General features: G+C 46.6%; 1 protein-coding gene and 1 long non-coding RNA gene across 5 annotated transcripts in view; one reads left to right on the top strand and one right to left on the bottom strand.

Annotated features, from left to right (window-relative positions):
• Window positions 1–25,343, bottom strand: part of DPY19L4 (dpy-19 like 4) — a 66,943-nt gene that overhangs the window by 26,761 nt on the left and 14,839 nt on the right. For 2 of the 4 annotated variants that reach the window (XM_082235288.1, XM_082235289.1), the window contains exon 1: window positions 3,393–3,632. The exons of the other annotated variants lie outside the window; for them this stretch is intronic. In XM_082235288.1, the coding sequence (XP_082091414.1) occupies window positions 3,393–3,405 (13 nt within the window). In that variant the 5' untranslated portion in view covers window positions 3,406–3,632. Of the gene's footprint in view, window positions 1–3,392; window positions 3,633–25,343 lie in introns of those variants that run through there. 4 annotated transcript variants of the gene reach the window in all.
• On the top strand, window positions 16,579–23,835 carry LOC309539839. The gene is made up of 2 exons (XR_014222992.1): window positions 16,579–17,096; window positions 21,404–23,835. It is a non-coding gene; the product is annotated as an uncharacterized lncRNA (long non-coding RNA).

The following is a 25,343-nucleotide window of genomic DNA, read 5'->3' as shown; positions in this document are numbered from 1 at the left end:
TTCCGGAACGGATTAAGTTCGTAAACCATGATAAAGGTAAAGGGACCCCTGACCGTTAGGTCCAGTCGCGGACAACTCTGGGGTTACGGCACTCATGAAGGCATGAAGGGTCCCTGGCCATTTCGGTCCCAGGCCAGAGATTTTCTAACTCACTTTACTGGCCGAGGGAGCCGGCGTACAACTTCTGGGTCATGTGGCCAGCATAACTAAGCTGCTTCAGAAAGCGCACAGAAACACTGTTTACCTTCCCGCCAGAGTGGTACCTATCTATCTACTTGCACTTTGATGTGCTTTTGAACTGCTAGGTTGGCAGGAGCTGGGACCAAGCAACGGGTACCATTGTATAAAAATCTGGTGGTGTGTTAAATGAAAGTTTCTGTTTTTACATTAGTTTATAGAATTGTCCTTATAGATATGAGTGTGGTTAAATATTGTGAGATTATTTGGGGCACATATTTTATTTTTTTAAAATATTTTTTATTAACCGGCCAATCACATCAAATTAAATCACATCACATAAATTCTGAATTACAAAGCCGAATTTTAAATTTTGTTGGGGGGACCCATTTTTCAAGATCCGAAGGGGGATTCTGATCATCTTCTTGCTACTGCATTAATGTCCAAATCAGACCAAATCAGTCCAAACAGAGTTCATAATTCTATCCAGTCTTATCTTGCTGTTTCCACATCACATCTTGTTCATGTATTTTCTCTTTTTTCTTTATGATCTCTTCTGATAGTCTCCTTAAGCCGATAAACACCAATAATAATAACCCTGTGTGAATTTTTCCGATCTTCCAATCCTCAAATCGAGATGGTTTCCATATATCATCGCCTTCATAGATAACATCGCTCTTTCCATCATTAATTACAGATCTGTCGCTCTTAAATCCCTCTAAGGAATTTCACCCACAATATAAAAGCAGCTCTATTTCTCTGTTTCTCCTCTCAGACTTAAGTCCTCCGACAGAGCTTCCCAATATGGCGATGGCATTTTTAACTGCGTCATTTCAGAGCTCTTATACATTCCACGCTCATAGAATCATAGAGTTGGAAGAGACCACAAGGGCCATCGAGTCCAACCCCCTGCCAAGCAGGAAACACCATCAGAGCTCTCCTGACATATGGTTGTCAAGCCTCTGCTTAAAGACCTCCAAAGAAGGAGACTCCACCACACTCCTTGGCAGCAAATTCCACTGTCGAACAGCTCTTACTGTCAGCTCTTCTTAAAACATGCTCTGGTTCAAAAGTTTATCTCCACACAGTCTTAAATCCACAGCTTGAGTCCTTAAAACGACATTTCTGACTCGTGAGGGGAGGGGATTCTTATTTAATCACATAAGGAAAGAAAGGAACGTTTTCCCCCCTCCCCCATCAGTCATTTGCCATACCGTATCTTAGCGTATCTTCTCATGATTTATTCTTGTCTTGTTTTATCACAGATCTCTTCTGTTAGCAGTCTTTACTCCCCCTTCTTCCTTGAAAAATGTGCAATTAGTTTCATCCAAATTGTTTCTTTTGAAGTTCTTGCAGCTAGTGGTGCGAATCAGAGACGGAGTCCAGGAGTGCCGGAATCCCACAGGAGGGCTTTGTGCCTAGTGCCCCCACCCCCACAAATTCGGGGATGGTGCAGGGCACAGCAGGCAAGGGCAGTTCCCCCCCACCTTCCTGGGGGGGGGTAGGGAGGCTAATTACTCCCATCATAGCCTCCAAATTACCTCATGTGGGTCAGAGAGATGTTATTGTCAGCCATCTTCCGATGCGCCCCCTAGTGGCCCCCCTTGGGGTACATATTTTTAGGTAGGGATGTCACATGATACTTAAGACATACACAAGCACTTTAGTAACTCCCAGGCCGGGGTACTACAATGCACTCTACATTGATCTGTCATTGAAAGCTGTTCATAAACTTTAGTTAATTCAAAATGTGGTGTCCCATTCATTATCAGCCACTGAGAGCACAGTACAACCATGCTAGGAGATCTGGCACTGGCTCCCAATTGGCTTCCTGACACAATGCAAAGCACCAAAGCACCAGTTTCAACCTTTAAACCAGGGGAACCGATTTCAGTCCGAGGCCCATATTCTCCTCTGGGTGTAAATTTGACCTTTGTAAGGTAGGGTAGTTTCCACATATGCTCACAACCCCTCTCTATCCTCCACACAGGCAAGCAAGAGTTCAAGGACACATCCCAAGCTGGCAAAAACTCTTTAAGGAAGGTGCAAAGCAGGATAACAGTGTGGTCAGGGTGGGTGTGCAGCCTGCAGAGAGTCCTGAGGGCCAGGCATGAAGGGTCCCTGGCCATTTCGGTCCCAGGCCAGAGATTTTCCAACCCAGCTTTAAACCTAACTCAAAACAGCCTTGGTCCAAGGGGGTGCTGGGAGAGCTCAGAGTCCTATCTTTGCCAGAGGCTAAAGAGCAGGACTTCTCTTTCATCAATAGATCTGGCAGGCCATCTTGCTTCTGTTTCACAAGGTTGGTGCAACAATATTTTTGTTGCAACAACCGCTGGAGTTGGAAAGGCAAGATCTTGCTGAGCTGACATATGTCTTTCTTTCTTTCTTTCTTTCAAACAAGAACCAGATAGAGGGCTGTTAATATATTTTTGTTCCACTTCTTCAAATGTCTATACCTGCCAACTTTGGTACAAGATATGTTGTTTATTTGTGCATTTAATACAATCTTGCTTAAACCTTGTTTCATCGGAAGCCACCCTGAGGGTCCCATCAAATTATACCAGCGGTTTAGACTTTTCAAAACTTTAAAAAGGCACGGAAGATGGAAGCAAATGAGTATGAAAGCCAATTAAAACAAGCATGGGCTGTACCTCCTCACACAGAAAGCTCTTCCGTGTAGGAAGACGCACAAGAACCCCATATAACGCAGAGAGCATCAAAACCATCACACACCCCTGTTGGGCGCCTGCAGATTTTGCCCCCCCCCCCAGTGCTTCCTGTGCAGAGAACTCCTTAACAGGCAAAAAACACATTCCTTGAAAAAACCAACCGCTTACTTTTGTCACCTGCATTTCGAAAAACCTGGTTTTACCTGTGTCACAATTGTTTGCAGAAACTGAGAAGCCAAAAGGGAGGGGGGGAGAAAAATCCACATACACACTCACTTGTACAGGGACGAAGTGGGGTTAAATGCCCACCTGGTCGTCCTCGCCTTCCTAACTCCGTCCCCACGAGCCCTTTGGCTTCCCAGTGCCCACATTCCTTCTTGCATTTCAGTGAGCCCGACACACACACGCGCGCCCCACATCCGCGCCCCTCCTAATCTCAACCCGCAGCGCCTTCCTCCAGCCCGGCCGCGGAGCCCCGCAGCCCCAGGGCGAGAGGGGTGGGTGGGAAGGAGAAAGGGAAGCGCGCGGCACGTCCCAAGCGCCCACCTTCCTTCTCCATCTCCAGCCGCCGCCGCCGCGAACGAGCCCCCGGAGGTGTGGAGCCGGCCTCTCCGGAGCTCAGGGGCCGGCCGGGGTCTCCCGTTCCTTCTTCCCCCCGCGCCCGGCCGCACTCGAGCCCCACACGCCCCGCTCGGGCTGCAGAAGAGGCGGCCTCTCGCTTCCCGTCAGCGTCCCTCTCGCCCAGCCAGCATCTCTCTCTTTTCCCCCTTCAAGGCGGAAGCGGAACGTCCTGCTCGGGGATCGAGGGAGCAGGAGGCGCGTATTTCGGGCGCGTACCGAGGCAGAGACGCGTCTCCGCGCACGACTTCCGCCCTGGTGCCAGCCTCGGGTGCAAAGCGCGGAAGAAAGGCTTCCCAGCTTCTCTTTTGCTCTGTATTGCGTATGATGATAATGCAGGTTCATCCCCACGCACAATTGCAGGCTAGGAAGCGAATTCTCCACTGTGTAGGATGAGATTTGTTCCTGTCTCCTGTTACTACAATTTAAGTCTCAGGACTAAACCTATGCTCACATCATTATTATTTTTAAGAAACACATTTGCATTTAGTATTTCACATTCCTAACCTCCACCTAAGACAGTTCATCCAAGTCACCCCATTTTACAACAAGATTAGGCTATAAAAGTTGTTGATTGGCTCAGGATCACTCAATGAGCTTCAATAGTGAGCAGGGATTCAAACTCTGGTACTGTAGTTCCAACTCACAGGGCTCTTTGACTATACAGTGGTACCTCAGGTTACATACGCTTCAGGTTACAGACTCCGCTAACCCAGAAATAGTGCTTCAGGTTAAGAACTTTGCTTCAGGATGAGAACAGAAATCGTGTTCCGGCGGCGCGGCGGCAGCAGGAGGCCCCATTAGCTAAAGTAGTGCTTCAGGTTAAGAACAGTTTCAGGTTAAGTACGGACCTCCGGAACAAATTAAGTACTTAACCTGAGGTACCACTGTACAGTATATGACACTCTTTGTGAACTGCCTAGTTAGTCTAAAAAGAGAAGTTGTCTGTCTAGGACTAGGTTCAAAAGACAGCAACCAAAATGATCAAGGGGCTGGTGCAACTCTCCTCTGAGGAAAAGTTGCAACAGTTGATGCTTTTCAGTTTAGGGGAAAAGTGGCAGTGTATAAGATGCTATGCATGGTTTGGAGAAAGTTCATAGAAGTTTCTCTCATGATTTAATCTATGTATTCCACTTTTCTAACAACATTGAGTTTGCAGCAGCTCTCATTAACCACAGCAATACAATTGCTAACACATTTGTAAAGCTAAGCAGGGTCTGGTATGGTTTCAATTTGGGTGGGGAACTACGTGTTGAGATTCCCACATATTTTGCTGTGTTAATGCTGGTGTTTATGCTTTAAAAGTTATTGTACACTGCCTGCAGATTTGATGTGAAAAGCAGCACAGAACTGTTATAGTAAATAATTGCATACAATTTACCTCTCAAAGCTAATGTATACAGATCACATACCCTCCATTTAAAGGCCAACTACCGGTATGTTAATCTTTGGCACTGCAGCAGCTGAAGCAAAAGCAAAAAGGAGTGCTTTGGCACCTTAAAAACTAACAAATGTACCATGGCATAAAAGCCCACTTTGTAAGATGCATGAGGAGGGGGGAATTATTAAAAAGGGAGGCCAGAAGGCTTAGCAGTGCAAAGGAGCTATTACTTAGCAGACAAGAGCCAGGAAAGGGGCTAAAAGATTCTATTGAAGTTGGTGTGCGATTTACTCTCCCAACAGGTAATGAATGAATTGGCAAAGAGCGATCATTAGTGTACATGAATGCCTAACAAGGGACAATAACCTTCTATGGTGAGCTAGTCACTCCCAGTCTCTATTCGAAGCATCTTTGATAGTGTCAGATTTGCATATGAATTCCATTGCTCAGCAGTCTCACTCAGTAGAGTACTGCTCAGAAAACAATGGTGAATCATTTCAGTCTCTTTGGGCATTCAGTGGCAGGCTTGAAAGTTGCCATACTTCAGCAGCAAAATGTTTCAAAGGGAAACCCTAGCTTGAAGCTACTGAATCAGAATTCATATGCAGATTTCGCACTATCTGACTTGGAATAGAGAAGGGGAGTGCTAGCTCACCACAAAGCAATTACTGCTAGTTAGGTCTTCGTTTGTGCTTTATATCTTGCTTTGCCAGCCTGGAGCGGGTCACCCCCACTGATGGATTCCTTTACCCTTTTTTTTCACCCAATCTTGCTTCTGTTTGGCTCTGTACAGACCTTTCCCCCTTGCTCTGTTTGTCTGCTGCACATCTGAAAAAGTGGACTCTGGCTCACAAACGTGTCTGTCATTATCAGTGTCTTAATCTTCAGGACTCCTTGTCGCTTTACTGGGAAACAGATTTTTATTTTTCTTTCAGACACATTTAAAGCACATTCCCCACCCTCCAAAGAATCATGGGAACGGTATCTTACCCCACACAGAGCTACAATCCCCAACACTCTTAACAAGATTGTTGTTGTTGTTGTTTAGTCGTTTAGTCGTGTCTGACTCTTCGTGACCCCATAGCATAGCTGTCAACTTGCAGATTTGAAAATAAGGGACCAGCAGCCTTGAAAATAAGGGACCAGCAGCCAAAATAAGGGACCTGCAGCCTCACCTGTTCCAGGCACTCCAGTCTTCCTGTCCTCCTACAGTCTGGTCAAACTCATGCTGGTAGCTTCGAGAACACTGTCCAACCAACTTTGTAACCAGAGGTTCAACTGAATAGAATCTGAATCACATGTACCACAAGGCCTATGCAGCCTCAACTTAAGATGGCTCCCCAGCCTGGCTTTGCACTGCAAAGTTTGCAGCAGCACGTGCAACAAAATTGTGTCCAGCATTCAAAAAAACCCTCAGCTTGCATTAAGTAGCCACACACAAGGCATGCAAGGTCCACCCCCCAGTCGTTCTTTGACTTATTGGGTGAGCAACACAGCCAAGCAACATAGTTGGAGCCTCCCTCCTCCCTGGCCGGCAGGGAGGGAGGGGAGCTGCTTCCTTTGAAATTTGAGGGACATCATTTAAGGGACATTTAAGGGACATCCATCAGTAAGGGACAGCAGCAGGACATGGCGCTGGAATAAGGGACTGTCCCTTCAAATAAGGGACACTTGACAGCTATGCCCCATGGACCAGAGCACGCTAGGCACTTCTGTCTTCCACTGCCTCCCGCAGTTTAGTCAAATTCATGCTGGTAGCTTCGAGGACACTGCCCAACCATCTCGTCCTCTGTCGTCCCCTTCTCCTTATGCCATCCATCTTTCCCAACATCAGGGTCTTTTCCAGGGAGCCTTCTCTTCTCATGAGGTGGCCAATGTATTGGAGTCTCAGCTTCAGGATCTGTCCTTCCAGTGAGCACTCAGGGCTGATTTCCTGCAGAATGGAGAGGTTTGATCTTCTTGCAGTCCATGGGACTCTCAAGAGTCTCCTCCAGCACCATAATTCAAAAGCATCAATTCTTCAGCGATCAGCCTGCTTTATGGTCCAGCCCTCACTTCCGTACATCACTACTTAACAAGATAGTTCCCAGGATTTTTTGGGTGGGGGATTTGCTTTCAGTGTGCTTTCAATGTATGGCGTGTATGCAGCCACACAGCTTACACCGAGTCAGACCATTAGTCCCTCTAGCTCACGGTTTCCCAAACCTGGGTTTCCAGCTGGTCTTGGACTACAACCAGTGGTCAGGGATGCTGGGAACAGTAGTCCAAAAATAGTTGGAGACCCAAGTTTTTGAAACCCTGCTCCAGCTGACTCCAGTGACTCCCAAGAGATTTAGGTAGGAAGAAGAAGAAGAAGAGTTTGGATTTGATATCCCGCCTTTCACTCCCTTTAAGGAGTCTCAAAGCGGCTAACATTCTCCCTTCCCTTCCTCCCCCACAACAAACACTCCTTGAGGTGAGTGGGGCTGAGAGACTTCACAGAAGTGTGACTGGCCCAAGGTCACCCAGCAGCTGCATGTGGAGGAGCGGAGACGCGAACCCGGTTCCCCAGATTACGAGTCTACCGCTCTTAACCACTACACCACACTGGCTCTCCCAGCCTTACCTGGAGATGCTGGGGGTTGAATTGAGATGTTCTGCATGCTAAGCCAATGCTCTAACACTGAGCCTCCCCCTGGGTCCATTAACCCTCCAGCCTCTCCTGAGCTGCAGAGGCTCAGGGCAGAGAGGCGGAGGGAACTGGTTTCTCCCAGGAGGAGTGCTCGCCTTAAGGCCAGGAAAGGCGGGTCTCCTGGGGGCCGGGACCGCCCCTGGCCTCAGAGAAGATAAAGGCCAGTCAGCCTGGTCCCAGGTTGCTGGAGCAACGTCGTTGAAGAGCTGTTTCAGCCAGCACCCTGTCCTGTTCCTCGAGAGTTCCTGTCCTTGCCCTGCTCCTCGCCCTGGACCCCGCTTCGCCCATGGAGGACTGTCTGCTGACCCTCGACTCAGGTCCTGGACCTCGCCCCATGGTAACCGCCCCCCTGGGACCAGCACAGCATGCTCCAGAATGCACAATATAAGCATTTGTATATGTAGTGTTTATAATTCTTATTACAATGCCTTTCCATTGAAGCAGATTTCTTAATTAGTTCATATCAGGGGAACCACCCCATGTAATTATTGTAGCTAACCCATTGCTTCCGTATATATGAGGCCAAGTATTTATTGCTGGTGAACAAAGGGCTTTCCCTTTATTTATTTTTTTAACTTGTTATCCCATATTCTCTCTAAGGAGTTCAGAATAGCATGCAAGGTCCTTCCTCCTGCCTCCAATTTCATCCAGGCTGACAACAACTCTGTGAGGTAGGCTATCAGATACCTGAAAGGCTGTCACATGGAAGATGGAGCAAGCTTGTTTTCTCCTGCTCCAGAGGGCAGGACCTGAACCAATGGATCCAAATTACAAGAAAGGGAATCAGACTAAACAGTAAGGAGAACTTTCTGACAGTAAGAGCTGTTTGACAGTGGAACCAACTCCCTTGGAAAGTGGTGGACTCTTATTCATTGGAGGTTGGATGACCATCTGTCAGGGATGCTTTGGCTGTGATTCCTGCATCACACAGGGCTGGACTATATGACGCTCGAGGTCCCTTCTAACTCTACAATTCTCTGATATTCTGAAAGAATGATTGACGAAAGATGATCAGGTAACATGATCAGGAGAGTATTGTTGCTCTTGAGTAACTCACCTGGTTAGAGCATGGTGCTGCTGATAATGCCAAGGTCACAGGCTTGATCCCCATACAGGACAGCTGCATATTCCTGCATTGCAGGGGGTGAGACTAGATTATCCTCAACGGTCCCTTCCAACTCTGATTTTATGATTCTGCTTTTGGGCTTCCCATACCCATAAGCATCTGGATGCTGGACTGAGATGGGTCTTTTGTTAGCAATCCACCAGGATTCTTCTTAAACTTCATGGCTGAGCAGGGCTTATGAACCATTTTCTCACCCTCCCCGCCCAGTCCAAAACCCCACATATGCCCAAAGCACAAATCCCATTGTGATGATGTTGGGGAAGAGTTCCTGTTTGTCCTGCGTTGGTAACACTGCTATCATTAATATGGGGCATACCAATGCAAACACATCAACAGAGAAAACACACTTCTTTGCTGCCTTGTGATCTTGGTTATATCCAAGGAAGGGCATTTAAACCTTTCTGAGAATCTTGGCCCTCCCCTTCTTAAATCTGAAATAAATTATCCTCAGGAAGATGTTGCTGCAGTAACTGTTTATGGCATTTCAGCTCATGTATAACTTTGTTTAGTCTCCTATTTAAATGAGAGAAAGTAACATTTTGGGAGGCACAGGGCTCTTAAGTGCTTCCACATGATTCAGGCTACAATCCCATTCACACTTACCAGGGGGTAAAACCAAGTGAAGCTGGTGCAGTTTTGCCTTGGAGTAAATGGGAAGAGCAACCGCTTTGCATGTGGAAGGTTCCAGGTCCAATTCACAGCATCACCAGGTGGGGCTGGAAAGGACTCCTGCCTGAAAGCCTGGAAAGCTGCTGCCAGTCAGTGTAGACAATACTGAGCTAAATAGACTAATGGTCTGACTCAGTAGAAAGCAGCTTCCTATGTTTCAAACATCTACATATTTAAAACTTGTTTTTGTTTTATGCCTGGTAACCTACGGACCATTTTCCCGCACCCTCATTTAATTATTTCCGCAAAACACTATGCGTATTGCTATATCCAGTAAAGTTGGCCAAGAATATTCAAGCACGCATACATATTTATGCATAAGTACATGCATGATATAATAAAATATACGTTTGCTGTCATCATGACAAAAAAATGATGTGGCTTTTGTTGATGATTTCATACAGACCCTCCAAAATGCCAAAGGCTGCAAGAAACCCTTGTGCCTCTAGAGGGCAGGGTTGCTGCTCTTCCCTTCCCACCTTTGTATTCAAAATATCACAGTAGAAAGCAGAATGGGGGAAAGCAGGAGTTGGCACTCAATTGATTCCTACTAGCACACATAGATAAGCAGTTCTGTCTCTCTATCTCTGTCTCTCTCCCACTTTATTAACAGAAGCAGGGATGGGGAACCTTTTTCTCAGCTCGAGGGCTGTATTTCCTTGAAGGCGAGATTCCCAGAGCTGCACGCCAGTGGTAGGCAGGGCTAGAGCCGGCCCACTCATGAGGTAGGGTGAAGCACCCGCCTCAGGTAGCAGAAGTGCAAGAGGCCCCACTGCTTCCACCATCAGAAGAACACGTTCCGGTGTGCAACGTAGCCACTCGTTTCCCCCATCCCGGGATGGAGAAGCCCAGCAGCAACGCTTTGTGGAACACTCTGGCTCTCGCCAAGTTTGGTGACAGCCAGGACATTCCAGATGCAGAAGTTGGGGAGCACAGGGGGTGGGGGCATGAGGCGACAATTCCCATTTTGCCTCAGGCGGCAAAACGGGACAGGCCACTCATGGATGCAGCCAGAGGCAAATGTGGGTTGGCCGGCGTACATAGGCACCGGCTCCTAGGGGACGAGGCAGCTTTGGGCCCTCCAATGTTCTTTTTGATAGCAATACCCATCAACTTGGGGGGGGGCTCCCTGAGCTAGCTCAGAAAGCAGTTCAATTAGGAAAGGACTAAGCTTTGTTCAAGGGTTCAAGGAGGTTCTGTGACAACAACATCATAGTGGATTTGGAGCAGATCTGGATGGCTCCTCAAGCACGAGCAGGGAGCTGCTGGACTGACCCTGTAGTCATCAAAGCCTGTCAGCTTCCAGAGCATCTCTTGGTACTGATATGTGAATTCTCCCCACCCCGCATCCTCCAAAAACAATCCTATGCAGAAGGCAGGGACTTCATCTATTAAGGGTGGAGTTGACAAAGGAGAAAAGGCTCTTCCTAGCTGACCATGCAACTTTTAAATGTCAAGAGGAAAAGGACAGAAGCTGCTCTTTTGTTGCTTGTTGTCAACCACCCCCAGCTCCTATTAAAATGAGGGAACATGGTAACCCATATACTGCAGAGCAAAACCTCCTGATTGTTCAGAACAGCAGGCCTCATCCTGAAGCCTTTACAGCATAGGAAGGCAGATTTCAGCTTACTTTGGTTTTTTAGTACCACCAACCCAAACGAGATGCGAAAAAGTGGATCAGAGCAGCCAGGTGGATCTACATTTAGGGTCAAGGAACAGGACACTTTTGCGCAATCTCCTCATGGTTCCACTCACCCAAACTCCTGTTTTTTCTATTATGGCAACCTAATGAAGTCTCCAGGTAGGACTGGGGAAAGCTCTGGGGAGTCACTGCCTGTCAATGTAGACAGTGCTAAGCTGGATGGAGTCGGCATAAGGCAGATTCTGATGTTCAAGTTCCCTACTTTGACAAAAGCTGGACAACCTAATTCCCTGACTTCCAGCGCTCTGCAGAGAGGCAAAGCAGGGCTATTCTATTGCCTCTGCTGAGACACTAGCTACCCCTTAACTGTCACTTGGTGGCAGCCTTTCCCATCAGGCAACCTGAATGGGTTCAGTCCCAGTTGGTCTTTATAAAGTGTGACACATTACAACAGAAGTGGTGCATAATCTTGCTTCTTTTGTTCTCCCTCTTCATCCTTTTTTCCTTATGTGTCATGTTTCCTTAGGTTGTAAGTCCGAGGGCAGAACTCCTACTACTTACTTCTAAGCCTCTCTGGAGCGGGCGAAAATGCTTTAAATAAATAAACCTGAATGTTCTGGTTAAAGCACACCATGTGACCAAGCCCTGATATTTTTGGGGAAGGGGGAAAGAGGAGCTCATGCGTCAGAGAGAAATCTAGACCAGATTCAGTCAACAGTTTTTAATATAGTCATCAAGAGAGTGACATGTTTGTGTGCTTGCCGACCCATTCATTCCAAGTATGAGGTGTGAGAGAATGTCAGTCTAAGAAAAGTAATGAAAGCTAAAGTTCCGCAGGATGTGGTGTAGGCCTCACCACATCGAAGAAAGCAAATTTAAAAGAAATAGGCAATATGTGATGGATAAAACTCAGACTTAAAACGGTCAGGCACACAGGATACAAACATTTTAAGTAGGTGGATTGCAAATTCCCACATAACATTTTATGTATAGCCAGCCACTCACCGATCCTTTAAAAAATGTAAATGCATGGGAGCATTGGTGACAGCAACTTGGTATGGATCTTGTCAGCCCATTTGTGTGGGAAACCACTGCAAGCATACGTGGCGAGTTCTGCCCAACATGGGGGGCTCGTTGCATGAGCATGATGTCACACTGCGACACACACGTGATGTCACATGCATCAGGAGGAGGCTGCGAAGCCTGGAGGGCCCCTCTGCTACAGCATGGAGGCCCAGTGATGCCCTCCATCACTGTGGAGAGGCCCGCCGTTGGTGAGGCCCAGCCCATCAAGATTGGGGGGCACTCAATCCTGTCTCCACATACTTTGGGGGCATCTATAACATTAGAAAGGGCCATGAGTCAGCTGCTGTTTTGAAATAATCCTACAGGATGTAGACACCCAGTTTTCAGGCAGCTTAAGAAATCTTGTATAATTTCTGAGAAGCAAAAGTGGGTCAATAAATCAAGGTGTGGCTTTGGGAGCACTAGGCAGGAAATACATATTATTTCCACACTTTCTGAATCATGGTCAACATGGCACCTGAGATCGGCTTACATTTGATGTTGCTGTTGTTAGCCTCACAGGATCCTCAAGTTAAGTGATATTAGGAAAGAATTGGGAGAGCAAGAAAGTAGGTGAAATGACAGGTACAGATGTTTGCCCTTTGTAAATATTATGAGAACTGGGTTGCAATGATGCAAAGCCGCCCTGTTGCATAAAAGCTTTCTCCTGGGAAATTTCCGGCTGTAGGTGCATGCCTATCGCGTGTAAACTTGCCAGAGAGATGATTCACAATATTTTGCTTCCTGCTTCTCGTGCCATAAATGGATTGTTGCTACCTACAATTGTTCTCAGCTTTGACAGCAATTCCCATAATAATTAACAGAAGAGAGCAACTGGATGTATGACACAGAACCTGACAGTTGAACAAGTCAGGAAAGCTTCTGAAGTCTAATGACTAAGAATCTGCACTACAAATTAGGGCACTTCTGTTTTAAATCTCACCTTTACTATGAACTCAGTAGGAGTGCAAGCCTATGCACACTTAGGCAGTCCTACTGAATAGAGTGACACTCACTTCTGAGTAAACATGCAGAGGATTCTGCTGTAGTCATTTGGACCTGATGACCTCCAAAATCCCTTCTAATTATATAGTTCTAGGTTTCCTTTGGCAAGCATCCACAATATGGGGATAAGATCCTCTTCTCATATTGTGGTGTTATCAATAATATCAACTTGTCTGCTAAAAGCACCCAGAGTGGTGTACAGCCTAATCTGAAAATGATGCACTACTATGAATAGGAAGTCCAAAAATAAATAAATTAAAAGCCATTATGAAGAACATACAAACACTATGTTGTTGGCATCTGTCTATCTCGGGAGACAATGGAAGAGGGAGCCTTAAGGAGTAAAGTCAAACCATTGGACAGTTACAGTTTCTGCTGTGACTGTAGAGACCGAAACGGGAGAGACATGTTTTATTGCAGGTAGGGCAGATGAAGGTGTCTGGTTTTGCTGCTACAGGTGCGCCATGACATTTCTTCTCTCTGTACTCCTCCTAGTGGTCATTCCTCTGGTCACTGCTGTGGATATACGACCTGCCTGTAAATGCTAAGTATAACTATTTAATCTGGTTGTTCAATATCAAACTCATGATGCAATGTGTTTCTTTTTTTATCAATCATCCATTCACAAACTGACACCTTTTTCATAACGGTGGGCTGGAAGCACTCAGCCTCATCCTCTGGTCTGGCTCATCATCACCATGCAAAGATATTCTGTTGGGATCTGAGAGCTTTGAGCAGCAATGTGAGAAGTGAAAACTAGTGGTGGCAGAGGGCATGGTTCACTGGTAGGATCCAGGGCATAGTGATCAAGGGACAAGAAAAACACCAGGGGAGGAAGAAGGTGGCTAATTCTGCACCATTCAAACATGCAGTTGCTGTCTGGCTAGCAGGTCTTCATGTGGACCACTGATCTCAACACTGGATGTAGACAGTAAGCAACCATACACCTGTTTGGTGTGAACCAAGCCTTCACCTCCTGAACAACAAGCAAAACTGAGCCATCTATGCATAAATGAACAGAGATAACAGGTAGCATCCAACTAATGCATCCCATCAGCGCAATGGAACATTCCCCCTCTCCCCCTTGCCCCTCAAATCTTGAGGAGTTCCTCCAACCCTTTTGGAACAGATCTGGGGAGGGCACGAGGTACATACAGGTGGAGGAGAAAGAGACACATTCCACTGAACAAGTGCAAATCCTTGTGTTGATGGGACGCATTTGTGGGATACTACCCAACATAGCTTTAACATTTGCATTATAGATCAAGGAAAATAGTGCCACTGTATTCTGCTCTGGTCAGACCTCACGTGGAGTACTGTGTCCAGTTCTGGGCACCACAGTTCAAGAAGGACACTGACAAACTGGAACGTGTCCAGAGGAGGGCAACCAAAATGGTCAAAGGCCTGGAAACGATGCCTTATGAGGAACGGCTAAGGGAGCTGGGCATGTTTAGCCTGGAGAAGAGGAGGTTAAGGGGTGATATGATAGCCATGTTCAAATACCGGTATATAAAAGGATGTCATATAGAGGAGGGAGAAAGGTTGTTTTCTGCTGCTCCAGAGAAGTGGACACGGAGCAATGGATCCAAACTACAAGAAAGAAGATTCCACCTAAACATTAGGAAGAACTTCCTGACAGTAAGAGCTGTTCGACAGTGGAATTTGCTGCCAAGGAGTGTGGTGGAGTCTCCTTCTTTGGAGGTCTTTAAGCAGAGGCTTGACAACCATATGTCAGGAGTGCTCTGATGGTGTTTCCTGCTTGGCAGGGGGTTGGACTCAATGGCCCTTGTGGTCTATTCCAACTCTATGATTCTATGAAAAGGCGCAAAGCATTTTAAGCATGAGTGTAGCCAGGAGTTATGTTAGCAGGGGCAGGACAACCACTTGTCATCATCCTCTGTCTGCCTCTGTTTAGCAGATTCAGAATGAAATGTCTCAACAACAGTTGTTTAAATTACTTTCTTTAGACCCCAAGTGCTCAGAAAAATCTGTCAAAACCTTCAGTACCATCTGAAAACGAGGAAGTTAAATAAACAATTAACAACAGGGAGTACCTTTCATGCGGTTATCGAGTATATTTTGCAAAATTACAAAGAACATGCCTTTTTTCATCTTATTTTTTAAAAATCTAAACTAAAACAAGTTTTCTTGGATTTGCTGAAAATCTTTTCACCACTTCCTTCTCAAATTCCTCCTTTTTCCAATGCAGTTTTTCTGTGCACACACAGTAAGCACAACCCCTTGAGACGCTCTCCTGTCATCACATTGACCTTAGCCAGGTCTTTTCTCTCCGCAAGGTACTGAATGACCACTCTGTGGTACCAGTGGTGCATGGCTGGCTGAGCAAGAGAGATGAGCAGAGCCTTTTGTGGTAGGGTAAAAGACCTCAGCAAACATTTCAATTTCAAATATTCTGATTATTTCTACTTTTAGCTAAGTATTTTTATTTATTCACTTGATGGAGGGGGTAGCTGCTCCCCCTGCCTCCCTCTGGCTACACCCATGATTCTTAGTGTCATGTATGGAAACACACGTCATCTTTTCTGCCTTCTTTGTAATGCATGAAACAGCCCAGATTTGGCATTGTCTGAAGAAGTGACAATGGATAATTCCTTCATGTTTGAGCTTATTATTTTCCTCAAGGAGGATTACAAGTAGGCTTATTAATTTTGCCACTGGTTTTTGAATGACTTACACACAGATAATTAAGAGGGCGTTGAAGGACAGTCATTCTTGTGGTATCTTTGGAAACCCATTGTAATAAAATAAACGAATGTACCATGAGTAGATCTCATGCATATTATTTCATCTCTGCGAACATCACTAATGTGCCGCGTTCATTATGGGAATGCCAAATATTTACACTGTTACTAGGACAGGAGGACCTTGAGATCAAGGCTTTGTGATAGGATTTAGTTGCTGTGCTTCTGTTCCCTGTACACATCAGCATCAGATAATAGGTTTAGACATGTTCTCAGCCCTCCCAGGTTTATATAACTTCACATTCATAATTTGAACAGGTTGCTCCTGCCCTAAAGATCACAGAAAGAGTGAATGGAATTTTTTGACCCATTCTGCCAATCACTTTCTTTTTCATTAAATTACTCAGACATGGAAAGTTGCAGTCTGGTGAGTCAGGGGAAGGTACTTTTTGAGAATTTCCACCAAGGAGCCTCTAAGGAATTGGTGCCAATTTTGAAAGTGGTCATTCATTTACTCCCGTTTGCAGATAGTTTGCATTCACGCTGAAGGGAGAGGGAAGGGTTGCTTCTATACTTTGTACCTTTGCTTTCTATACTTTGTACCTTGTACCTAAGAAGGATCTTCATATGTACCTAAGAAGGATCTTCATATTTTCTGTCTAAGTCAATTTCTTAGCTAGAAATAACTTCACCTGCAAAAAGGGCCCCCCGAAGGAATGCAAGATAAGACAGAGACTGTAAGCTAGAAATAGCCTCGCTTTTTTTACTTTAGGAATGCAAGACACATACGGAGGAGACGGGAGGAGACGGGAGGAGACGGGGGGGGGGATGCAAGACGCTTGCATAGGGAACAATAGGGAGGGCTGTTTAGAAGGCTATAGACATGCTAAAAATAAGTTGAAAACTTTCCAGTTGATTGGGAAAGTTTCTGGAGGGCGTGGGGAAGAGGGAGAGAGCCCACTCAAGGTATAAGAAAGTCTGCAGAGGCGTATTTTCGGGGCAGTCAGTTTTCCAGAATTTATTCTGCTGGCTGTCTCCTGTGCACAGAGAATAAAACTGCTTTCCTCCAAAGAAGGATCTTTCCTGGTGTTTTCTTTTACTCTCTCTCTGGATCTGAGGACGCGGGCCAACGATTCCCTGGCATGGACTAGGCTCAGCCTACATCTTGGTTCCCTGACCGGGAATCTGCCCCACCTCAGAGGGCTGGAGAGAGCCAGGCTCGACCTGGTGGACAGCTCAGATCGGTGATTGCAGCTTCCACGCGCACCCTGCCAATTTGTGGGGGGAACCAGCCACACCGCTCCAGAGCAAGGACCCAGGTCGAGGGAGGAAAGAGGACTGGCCAGGGAAGGGACTCTGCAGCAGAAAACGGTAAGCCCAAGGGAAAGGGCGTGGCCGTGGGCCCAAGGGAAAAGAGGGAGGCCTGATCAGCCTCACCTGGTTATGCAGTAGTGTGCAGCCAGGAAGGGAATGGTTATGCAGTAGTGTGCAGCCAGGAAGGGAAAAAAAGGGCGTGGCAGTGGTGTGCCACCAACAAGGTTTTTTTTTTTTTGTAAAAAAGAAGAAGCAGTGAGGGGTGCTCTTGGGCCCCGGTCGAAGTCTAAGCGCTGCCGGTTATGGTTGGTTGTTGGTTTTGTGCCCAGAAAAAGCAGCAAAGGGTGCTGCTAGGGCCCCGGTCGAAGTCTAAGCGCTGCCGGTTGTGGTTGTGGTTGGTTTTGTGCCCAGAAGAAGCAGTAAAAGGTGCTCTTGGGCCCCGGTCGAAGTCTAAGTGCTGCCGGTTGTGGTTTTTGGGGGGAAAAAGGGATTGGGGGAGGTGCATGGGTTTTGTTTTTGTTTTTGTCTTTTTTCTGAATGTGCGTGTGGGGACACTCCAGTGAATGTTTTGAGTGTGTGAGACGTTGACAGCAACGTCTGGCCTGTGACTGAGTGAAAATAATAATGTTAGGAGGGCTGAGTGTCCCAGTGTCCCCAGGATCCCAGAGTCATGGGAAATAAAAGAAGTAAAACAATCCTTGAGACACCACTACAGAGCTTTCTGGAAAACTGGAAAAGTGCCATGAAAGCAGAAGAGTGGGGATGTAAACTCAAAAAAAGCAGACTCCAACATTTATGTGAAGTTGACTGGACTTTGTATTTACCAGAATGGCCTCCTGGAGGATCCTTTGATCCAAACTTGGTCAACATTTTATGGAGTAACATTTTCAAGGCTCACACAGATCAGATTCCCTATATTTCTATCTGGAAAGCCAATGTGGATCAAAATCCCTCATGGCTTCGGAAAAATAGAATTTTGACTGCCCAAGTCAAACTGTGTTCAGTACAATTACAAGTTAAGAAGCCACCAGTTTTGCCAGTCCTAGAAGAGGAGATAATTACCCCCCACCACCACCACCATATGCAGCCACTGCGCCAAGGCAACCAAATCTGGGAGCAAATAGGGCTGTTTCTCCGCCCAGTGCCCAGACTGAGGACCCAAATGAGAAGATTCCCCCCTCTGCCCCTCCCCAACCAAGCAAGGAAGGTGAAGAGAAAGGTGATGATGATAGTGATGATGATGAAGGCTTCAGAAAAACTCTAGATAAAGAGATAAGATGGACTAGTAAGCAGTTTGACAGAGTGTTCCAGTATGTAGAACCGTTTAAAACAGAACTGGATGTGGCCCCCTGGGTTCTAGAAGCAGCCCAGTGCCAGGATGAGAATTGGAGAAAAAAGCAAAAGGTTTTGAGAACAGCGTGGGACAGGGCAACAAAACATGTAGACACTTAAATCGAAGGCTTTGTCCAAACCCACTGTGGTGGCCCCTCTCAGGCAAGTGTATGATCCTTTGGAACAGCCAAATGATCAGGGTGTTCGACCCCCAAGGACCTTTACCATTCAGCATGTCCCTTTTACAAGCTCCGATATTTGCAATTGGAAAAATCAAAATCCTTCTTTTGAGGAAAATCCTGCAAAAATAATTAGACTTTTTGAAGGTGTGTTCAAAACCTATATGCCTACTTATGATGATGTAAGTCAGCTTTTGGACACAATTCTGACCACTGAGGAGGTCCGCAAGGTAAATGCCTGTGCCAGAGAACAGCTCAAGGCAGCAAATAATACTGACGCTGCAATTGAGGTCTCTTACCCCAGAAGGACCCCCCCCCCCTTGGGATTACAATACTACAGAGGGAAGGGCGGCCTTAGAGACTTATCTCAGAAATGTTTTAGAAGGCATGAGACGGGCAGCGAAAAGGCCTACAAATATGGCGAAATTATCTCTGTTCTTGCTAAAAGACTGTTGCAGCTAGAAGCAAGTGAACTAACTGTTTCTAACATTCATTCATGAAAGTAACAGGACATCAGCTTTTTTTCCTTGTGCCAGGTGCTTGGAGTAGCTTATCTCTTGGCAGCTATCTCAGAAGGACACTGCTGCATTTAGCCAGCTACCCTGAACCTCACACTTTCTGGATTTACAGTCAAGCGACATAAACCCGAAGGCCAAAGAGTTACCCACCCCCTGCCCCAAAGTACTAACCTGGAAAAGTGACTTTCTTAAAAAAGCAAGTGAATACTTTCTGTGAACTTTGTCAAGTTTTTCTTTTAAGGTGCAATTTTACTCTGAAAGGAGCTGCGGCATAGGAATTGATACTTTGAGGAATTTGAAACTTTGCCAGAAGCAAGGAGTGCATTGTTCTTTCTACAGACACTGGCAAATGAACTGAAATTTGCAACATGGCTTAGAGTTCTGAAGCCCGAGCACACATGAGAATGCAAGGGACAGAGGAGGCCCCTGAAGCCTACTTAAAGAGGCTGAAGGAAGCCTACCGCCAGTATATCCCTGTGGACCCAGATGAGGCTGCCAATGCCCCTATCATAAAAACTGCCTTTGTAGCCCAAGCGGCGCCCGATATCCACCAAAAAAAATGAAGGTTTTTTTATGGGCCACACCCTTGAATGGATGCTGGAATTAGCCCAGACCATTTATAATTAGAGGGAAAAAGAGACCCAGAAGAAAAAGAAGAAGTACCAGGCAAAGAAGTTGATGGCCCTGGAGACGGGAAGTCCACCGTTAGGAGAAGAAGAGGAGGGCGAGGCTGCTTAGGAAAGAATCAGCGTGCCATCTGCCGAAAGGCACCTATTTCTTCTCCCAGGCTAAAATGAGGAAATGTCAGATGCTACTACATCCGCGTTAGAAATTCCAAGTCACCACAGCCCTCAACCCAGCTACCCTATTACCGGTAGGAGAAGGTGAGGAGCCCACGCATGACTGCATTGAAGTAATGAATGAGGTGTATTCTAGCAGGCCTGACCTTAAAGATGAAGCAGATCCCCAATGGCCATCATGGTTTGTAGATGGAAGCAGCTTTGTTGAGACTGGACAGCGGAAGGCAGGCTATGCAGTGGTAGCCCTGGAAGACCAGGTGATCGAAGCAAAGTCACTCCCACCTGGAACATCGGCCCAGCTGGCAGAGCTAACTGCGCTTACCAGAGCCCTGAGCCTGGCAAAGGGACAGAAGATAAACATTTATACAGATTCTAAGTATGCATTCCTGACTTTACATGCCCATGGAGCCTTATGGAAAGAAAGAGGTTTGCTTACCTCCAGAGGAAGCCAGGTGGCCCACCCACAAGCCTTATTGAACCTTCTGGATGCTGTATGGGAGCCCAAGGCAGTGGCAGTTATCCATTGTTATGGACACAAGACTGGACCAGGGGAAGTGGCCAGAGGAAACCGATTGGCAGACAGAGTAGCCAAGGAAGCAGCCCGAGAACTGGCCCCCGCCTCGGTTATTGGAGCACTGGTCCCAGAAGAGATTTTAAGCATTACTGACAAGCCAGCTTATACGAAGCAGGAAAGGGACACTGCAGATGCTCAGGGGTTAACGTTGTCCAACGAAGGATGGTACCTTACCCCTGATGACAGGATATGGATTCCGGAGTCCCTTTCTCGGCAGGTTACTCAGAGATACCATGGTTCAACCCACATAGGACCAGATGCTACAACCAAGCAGCTGGAAAAATGCTTCTATATAGCCCACCTTTACCAACTGGCAGCCCAGATTTCCAGGAAATGCCTGCTGTGTCAAAAGAATAATCCCAGAGCCGGACCACTGGCTCCCCCAGGGATTCAGCACAGTGGAACTGCACCTATGGAAGATCTTGTCGTGGACTTTACTGAATTACCCCGTTGTGGACTGCACTGCTACCTGCTGGTAGCAGTGTGCACCTACACCGGATGGGTTGAAGCATGGCCCACAAAGACTGAAAAGGCACTTGAAGCAACCAGGTGCCTGCTTAGGGAAATCATCCCTCGCTATGGACTGCCAAGGTCCATAGGATCTGACAATGGACCAGCATTTGTTCATGCAGTCCTACAGGGAAGCGCTCCAGATCAACTGGAAGCTGCATACTGCTTATAGACCCCAGAGTTCTGGAAAAGTAGAGAGACTGAACAGAACTCTAAAGAATCAGCTGTCCAAGCTGACACAGGAGACCGGGTCTAATTGGGTGACCATGTTGCCCTTGGCATTACTCAGGGTCCGCAGTCTCCCGTCAAAACGGACCCATTTGTCACCTTTTGAAGTTATGTTTGGGAGACCAGTTCCATATGTTAGAATGTTAACTCCATATGTTAGCCAAGATGTGCAATTGAATAATTATGTACAGTCACTCTCCCGAGTTCTTTCTTATCTCAACAGGTGGACCCAGGCTCGCACCCCATGTGTGTTAACTGAACCGTTCCATCAGTTCGAGCCAGGTGACGAAGTGTGGGTGAAAGACTGGCAGCGAGCCCCCCTACAGCCCTGCTGGAGGGGACCCTACACTGTGCTACTCTCTACCCCTACTGCTGTGAAGGTTGCCGGCATCACCCCGTGGGTCCACCATACTCGAGTGAAGAAAGCCATTTCAGACTGGACAGTAACACCAGATCCAGAGAATTCCCTTCGGCTGACCATCTCCAGACGCCCGGTAGACAACCGCCCTGCTGATATCACTCCGGAGGCTGATATCTCCACGCACGGCTGAAGAATTGGATGGGAGGGGCGCCCGCGGGCAGCGTCCCCAACGTAGAAACTTGCTCTCCAGCAAATTCAGAGGCACCAATCGGACTTTTGGTATTGGGTCCGGAACCCCTTGATATAGTCACCCCAAGTGTCAGGCCATTGCAGGGGTGGACATATTCCTGTGGGTGCATGCTGATATATGAAGAGGGAGAAGCCCCTTTTGGGTATAATATCTTGAAGAGACAACACGAGAGCCCAGTCCACCCACAAGGGATTGTAGGGAAATTGCTCCGTATAGTAGGTGCTTCAGCAGAGAAGTGGAAAGTTACCCCTGAGGCCCAGGAAATAATTGAATACGAGTATCAGTGGGCCCTTCAGCTGTAAAAGAAAACTAGAAATGAACCCTGAATTTTGGTGGGAGGAACCATGGAGATATTGGGTTTGGTGGGTAGGAGTGATATGTACCGCCCTTGTCATATGGATGCTTTCGTATTTCTGTTGGCATGAGCGCCATAGGTTTTGTGGAAGGAAGCGATCCCCCTCCATCCCCTTGATGATCCTTCTCCTATTTATGATGGGAGAATCTATTCCCAAGGCCGAATGCTTCCAGGTCTTAAATCGTAATAGCATTTTCCCCACACAGGAAATGAGAAACCAGGGGGCTCAGAGTCCCTATAACAAGTGGCTTCAATTGGCAGAAATAGTAGCCCATGAAACAAATAAAACTGCTTGTTTAGTTTGTACCCTTGGACCCTTAGATGGAGGAGGAGGAATGCCCATGCTCCCCATACCCCTCAATCGTTCTCAGATCCAGTATACATATAGTCCATCCCGCCCAACTCCTTATTGGAACCATTCAGCTCCTTTACGAGTTTATAGGGTCTCGGGATGGTTCTGTATTAATCAAACCCGAAATGCCGCCTACAACTATACGAGGTTTATAGGACGGTCATCATGTAACTGTACATGTAGTAGTCCTTTGGACATCTCTGAATGTGGCGGGGCTTGTACCAACCTTGCACTCATGGTGGGAAGTTCTCGAGCCAGCTGGACCTCTTCTCAGCGCGGCAGTAATATTTATTGGATTTGTGGAACAAAAGCTTATCACCTCTATCCACAGAACGGATATGGTGTCTGCTAACCAGCATTTCTTGTACCTCCAATGTGGATACCCTCTTCCCCATCCCATCGTACCCACCGCTTTGCTGATATCTCCAACATCGCGGGGGGTAGTAAACAAACCTGGGGAAAGGACGAATGGCCACCTGAGCGGATAATCGCCCACTATGATCCTGCCTCCTGGAACCCCGATGAGCTAGTAGCAGGCGCCAGAGAGCCTATTTACAATCTCAATTGAATCATCAGGCTCCAGGCAGTGGTAGAAATTGTGGCTAATGCCACAGCCACCGCCCTCCGCCTTGTTGCCACCCAGCTAGATGAAACCCGAACGGCTATTCTCCAATTGCGTTTGGGAATGGACTTCATTTTAGCTAAGCAAGGAGGTTTTTGTGCTGCCCTGAACCTGACAGGTGGAGCATGTTGCTTCAACATTTCAGACCATGGCGAGGCTATCCGTGATCTGGCAGCAAGAATTGAAAAGGTAGCACATGTCCCTGTACAAACCTGGGAGGGCTGGGATATGTCTTGGTTGGACGGCATCCTCCCAGGTGGATGGATGGGGAGAATATTTACTATGGTGATAGGTCCAATAATGCTTCTATTGCTTTTCTGCTTCTGTATGCCCTGCTTGATGCAATGTATGCAAAATATGATGGAGAAGATGATGTCTCGCATGATGGGACCTCGCGTGCTTGCTTTCATGAGAGATTATAGACCCCTACCCCAGAACGAACCTAAGTATTAGGTTGTTCATAAGAAGAGGAGGGAGTGAAGGGAGAGGGAAGGGTTGCTTCTATACTTTGTACCTTTGCTTTCTATACTTTGTGCCTTGTACCTAAGAAGGATCTTCATATGTACCTAAGAAGGATCTTCATATTTTCTGTCTAAGTCAATTTCTTAGCTAGAAATAACTTCACCTGCAAAAAGGGCCCCCCGAAGGAATGCAAGATAAGACAGAGACTGTAAGCTAGAAATAGCCTCGCTTTTTTTACTTTAGGAATGCAAGACACATACGGAGGAGACGGGAGGAGACGGGAGGAGACGGGGGGATGCAAGACGCTTGTATAGGGAACAATAGGGAGGGCTGTTTAGAAGGCTATAGACATGCTAAAAATAAGTTGAAAACTTTCCAGTTGATTGGGAAAGTTTCTGGAGGGCGTGGGGAAGAGGGAGAGAGCCCACTCAAGGTATAAGAAAGTCTGCAGAGGCGTATTTTCGGGGCAGTCAGTTTTCCAGAATTTATTCTGCTGGCTGTCTCCTGTGCACAGAGAATAAAACTGCTTTCCTCCAAAGAAGGATCTTTCCTGGTGTTTTCTTTTACTCTCTCTCTGGATCTGAGGACGCGGGCCAACGATTCCCTGGCATGGACTAGGCTCAGCCTACAACGCAACATTTTATTCTAGAATCGATGGAGATCAAGTACTTCCCCCCCCCCATAGTCCATACACAATCAAGATCTACTGCACATATTTTTGCCCCTGCAAAGTGCTTTTTGATAAATTGGTTTTATGCTGAAAATAAAAGCTCATTGTAGATTGATTCTGCATTACCCCACAGTGTGTTTGAAAACAGCTGTAGTTAGGGGGGTGGGGTGGGGTGGATTATCCACACCTACCCATGTCATTGTGATTAAGCATATCTCTAGATCGCAATCAGCATTTCTTCCTTCATTTGCCTGGGGCATGTACAGGGAGGGAAAGCCATGGATAACCTAATCAAAGGAAGAGTTTTGAAATGGATATCAAGTTTTCACATGCATCCTCCTGGATGGTAGGATCCAGAATTAGTATGGATTGAAAGCATCACACTGAGGACAAGCACAATAGTAATTCTGGTTACTAATTAATAGCACACAATATTATCAAACCTTTGCTTGACTGTATGGATTGCAAATATCTTGAAGACAACAAAACTGATTTTTAAAATGAGAATGTGTGGTTTTTAATTGTTAGCTGAATTAGTGTAACGTTCAATATAAAAATCTTAATTGCTATACCTGCTGTCTATCCAACCAAGTATCGAGTACTATAACTGTCTGCCACACCCAGGGGCAGAGGCCTTTCCTATTACTTACTGCTTGATCCTCTTTTATAGCCCAGGCCCTTCTGCAAGGTAGGTGTGTGATTTGCCACTGAACTATTGTCCCTCCATTTCCAAATAGCATCGCCTTTATATCTGTCACTCCCCATTCCCCACAAAAAGAATGCAGTTTTGGAGGGAATCACGATCCCTCCCAACACACACACAGAGAGAGGCTCTTACATGTAAGTAAGGAGGAAATATTTATTCAGGCAAGTAACTGTACAGGCTTGGAAGCAGAGTTCACGAGTCACAATTCAGCAGTTCAGGGATCAGGCAAGATGTTCAGAACTGGTTGGAATCAAAGAAGATGTCCTAACAGTTACCACAGCCTGCCCACTGAGCTTTTAATGATGAGACTCTCTAGCTTTTGTAAGAATGCTGAGATTGTAAATGTGCACACCTCTGGGGTAGGTGGGCCTGCTCCCATAGTGCA

This window comes from Podarcis vaucheri, assembly GCF_965113315.1.
Source record: "Podarcis vaucheri genome assembly, chromosome: 8".
NCBI classification, from domain to species: Eukaryota; Metazoa; Chordata; class Lepidosauria; order Squamata; family Lacertidae; genus Podarcis; species Podarcis vaucheri.
Note: the sequence above shows the minus strand (reverse complement) of the source record. Positions and strands in the feature narration are given on the sequence as shown.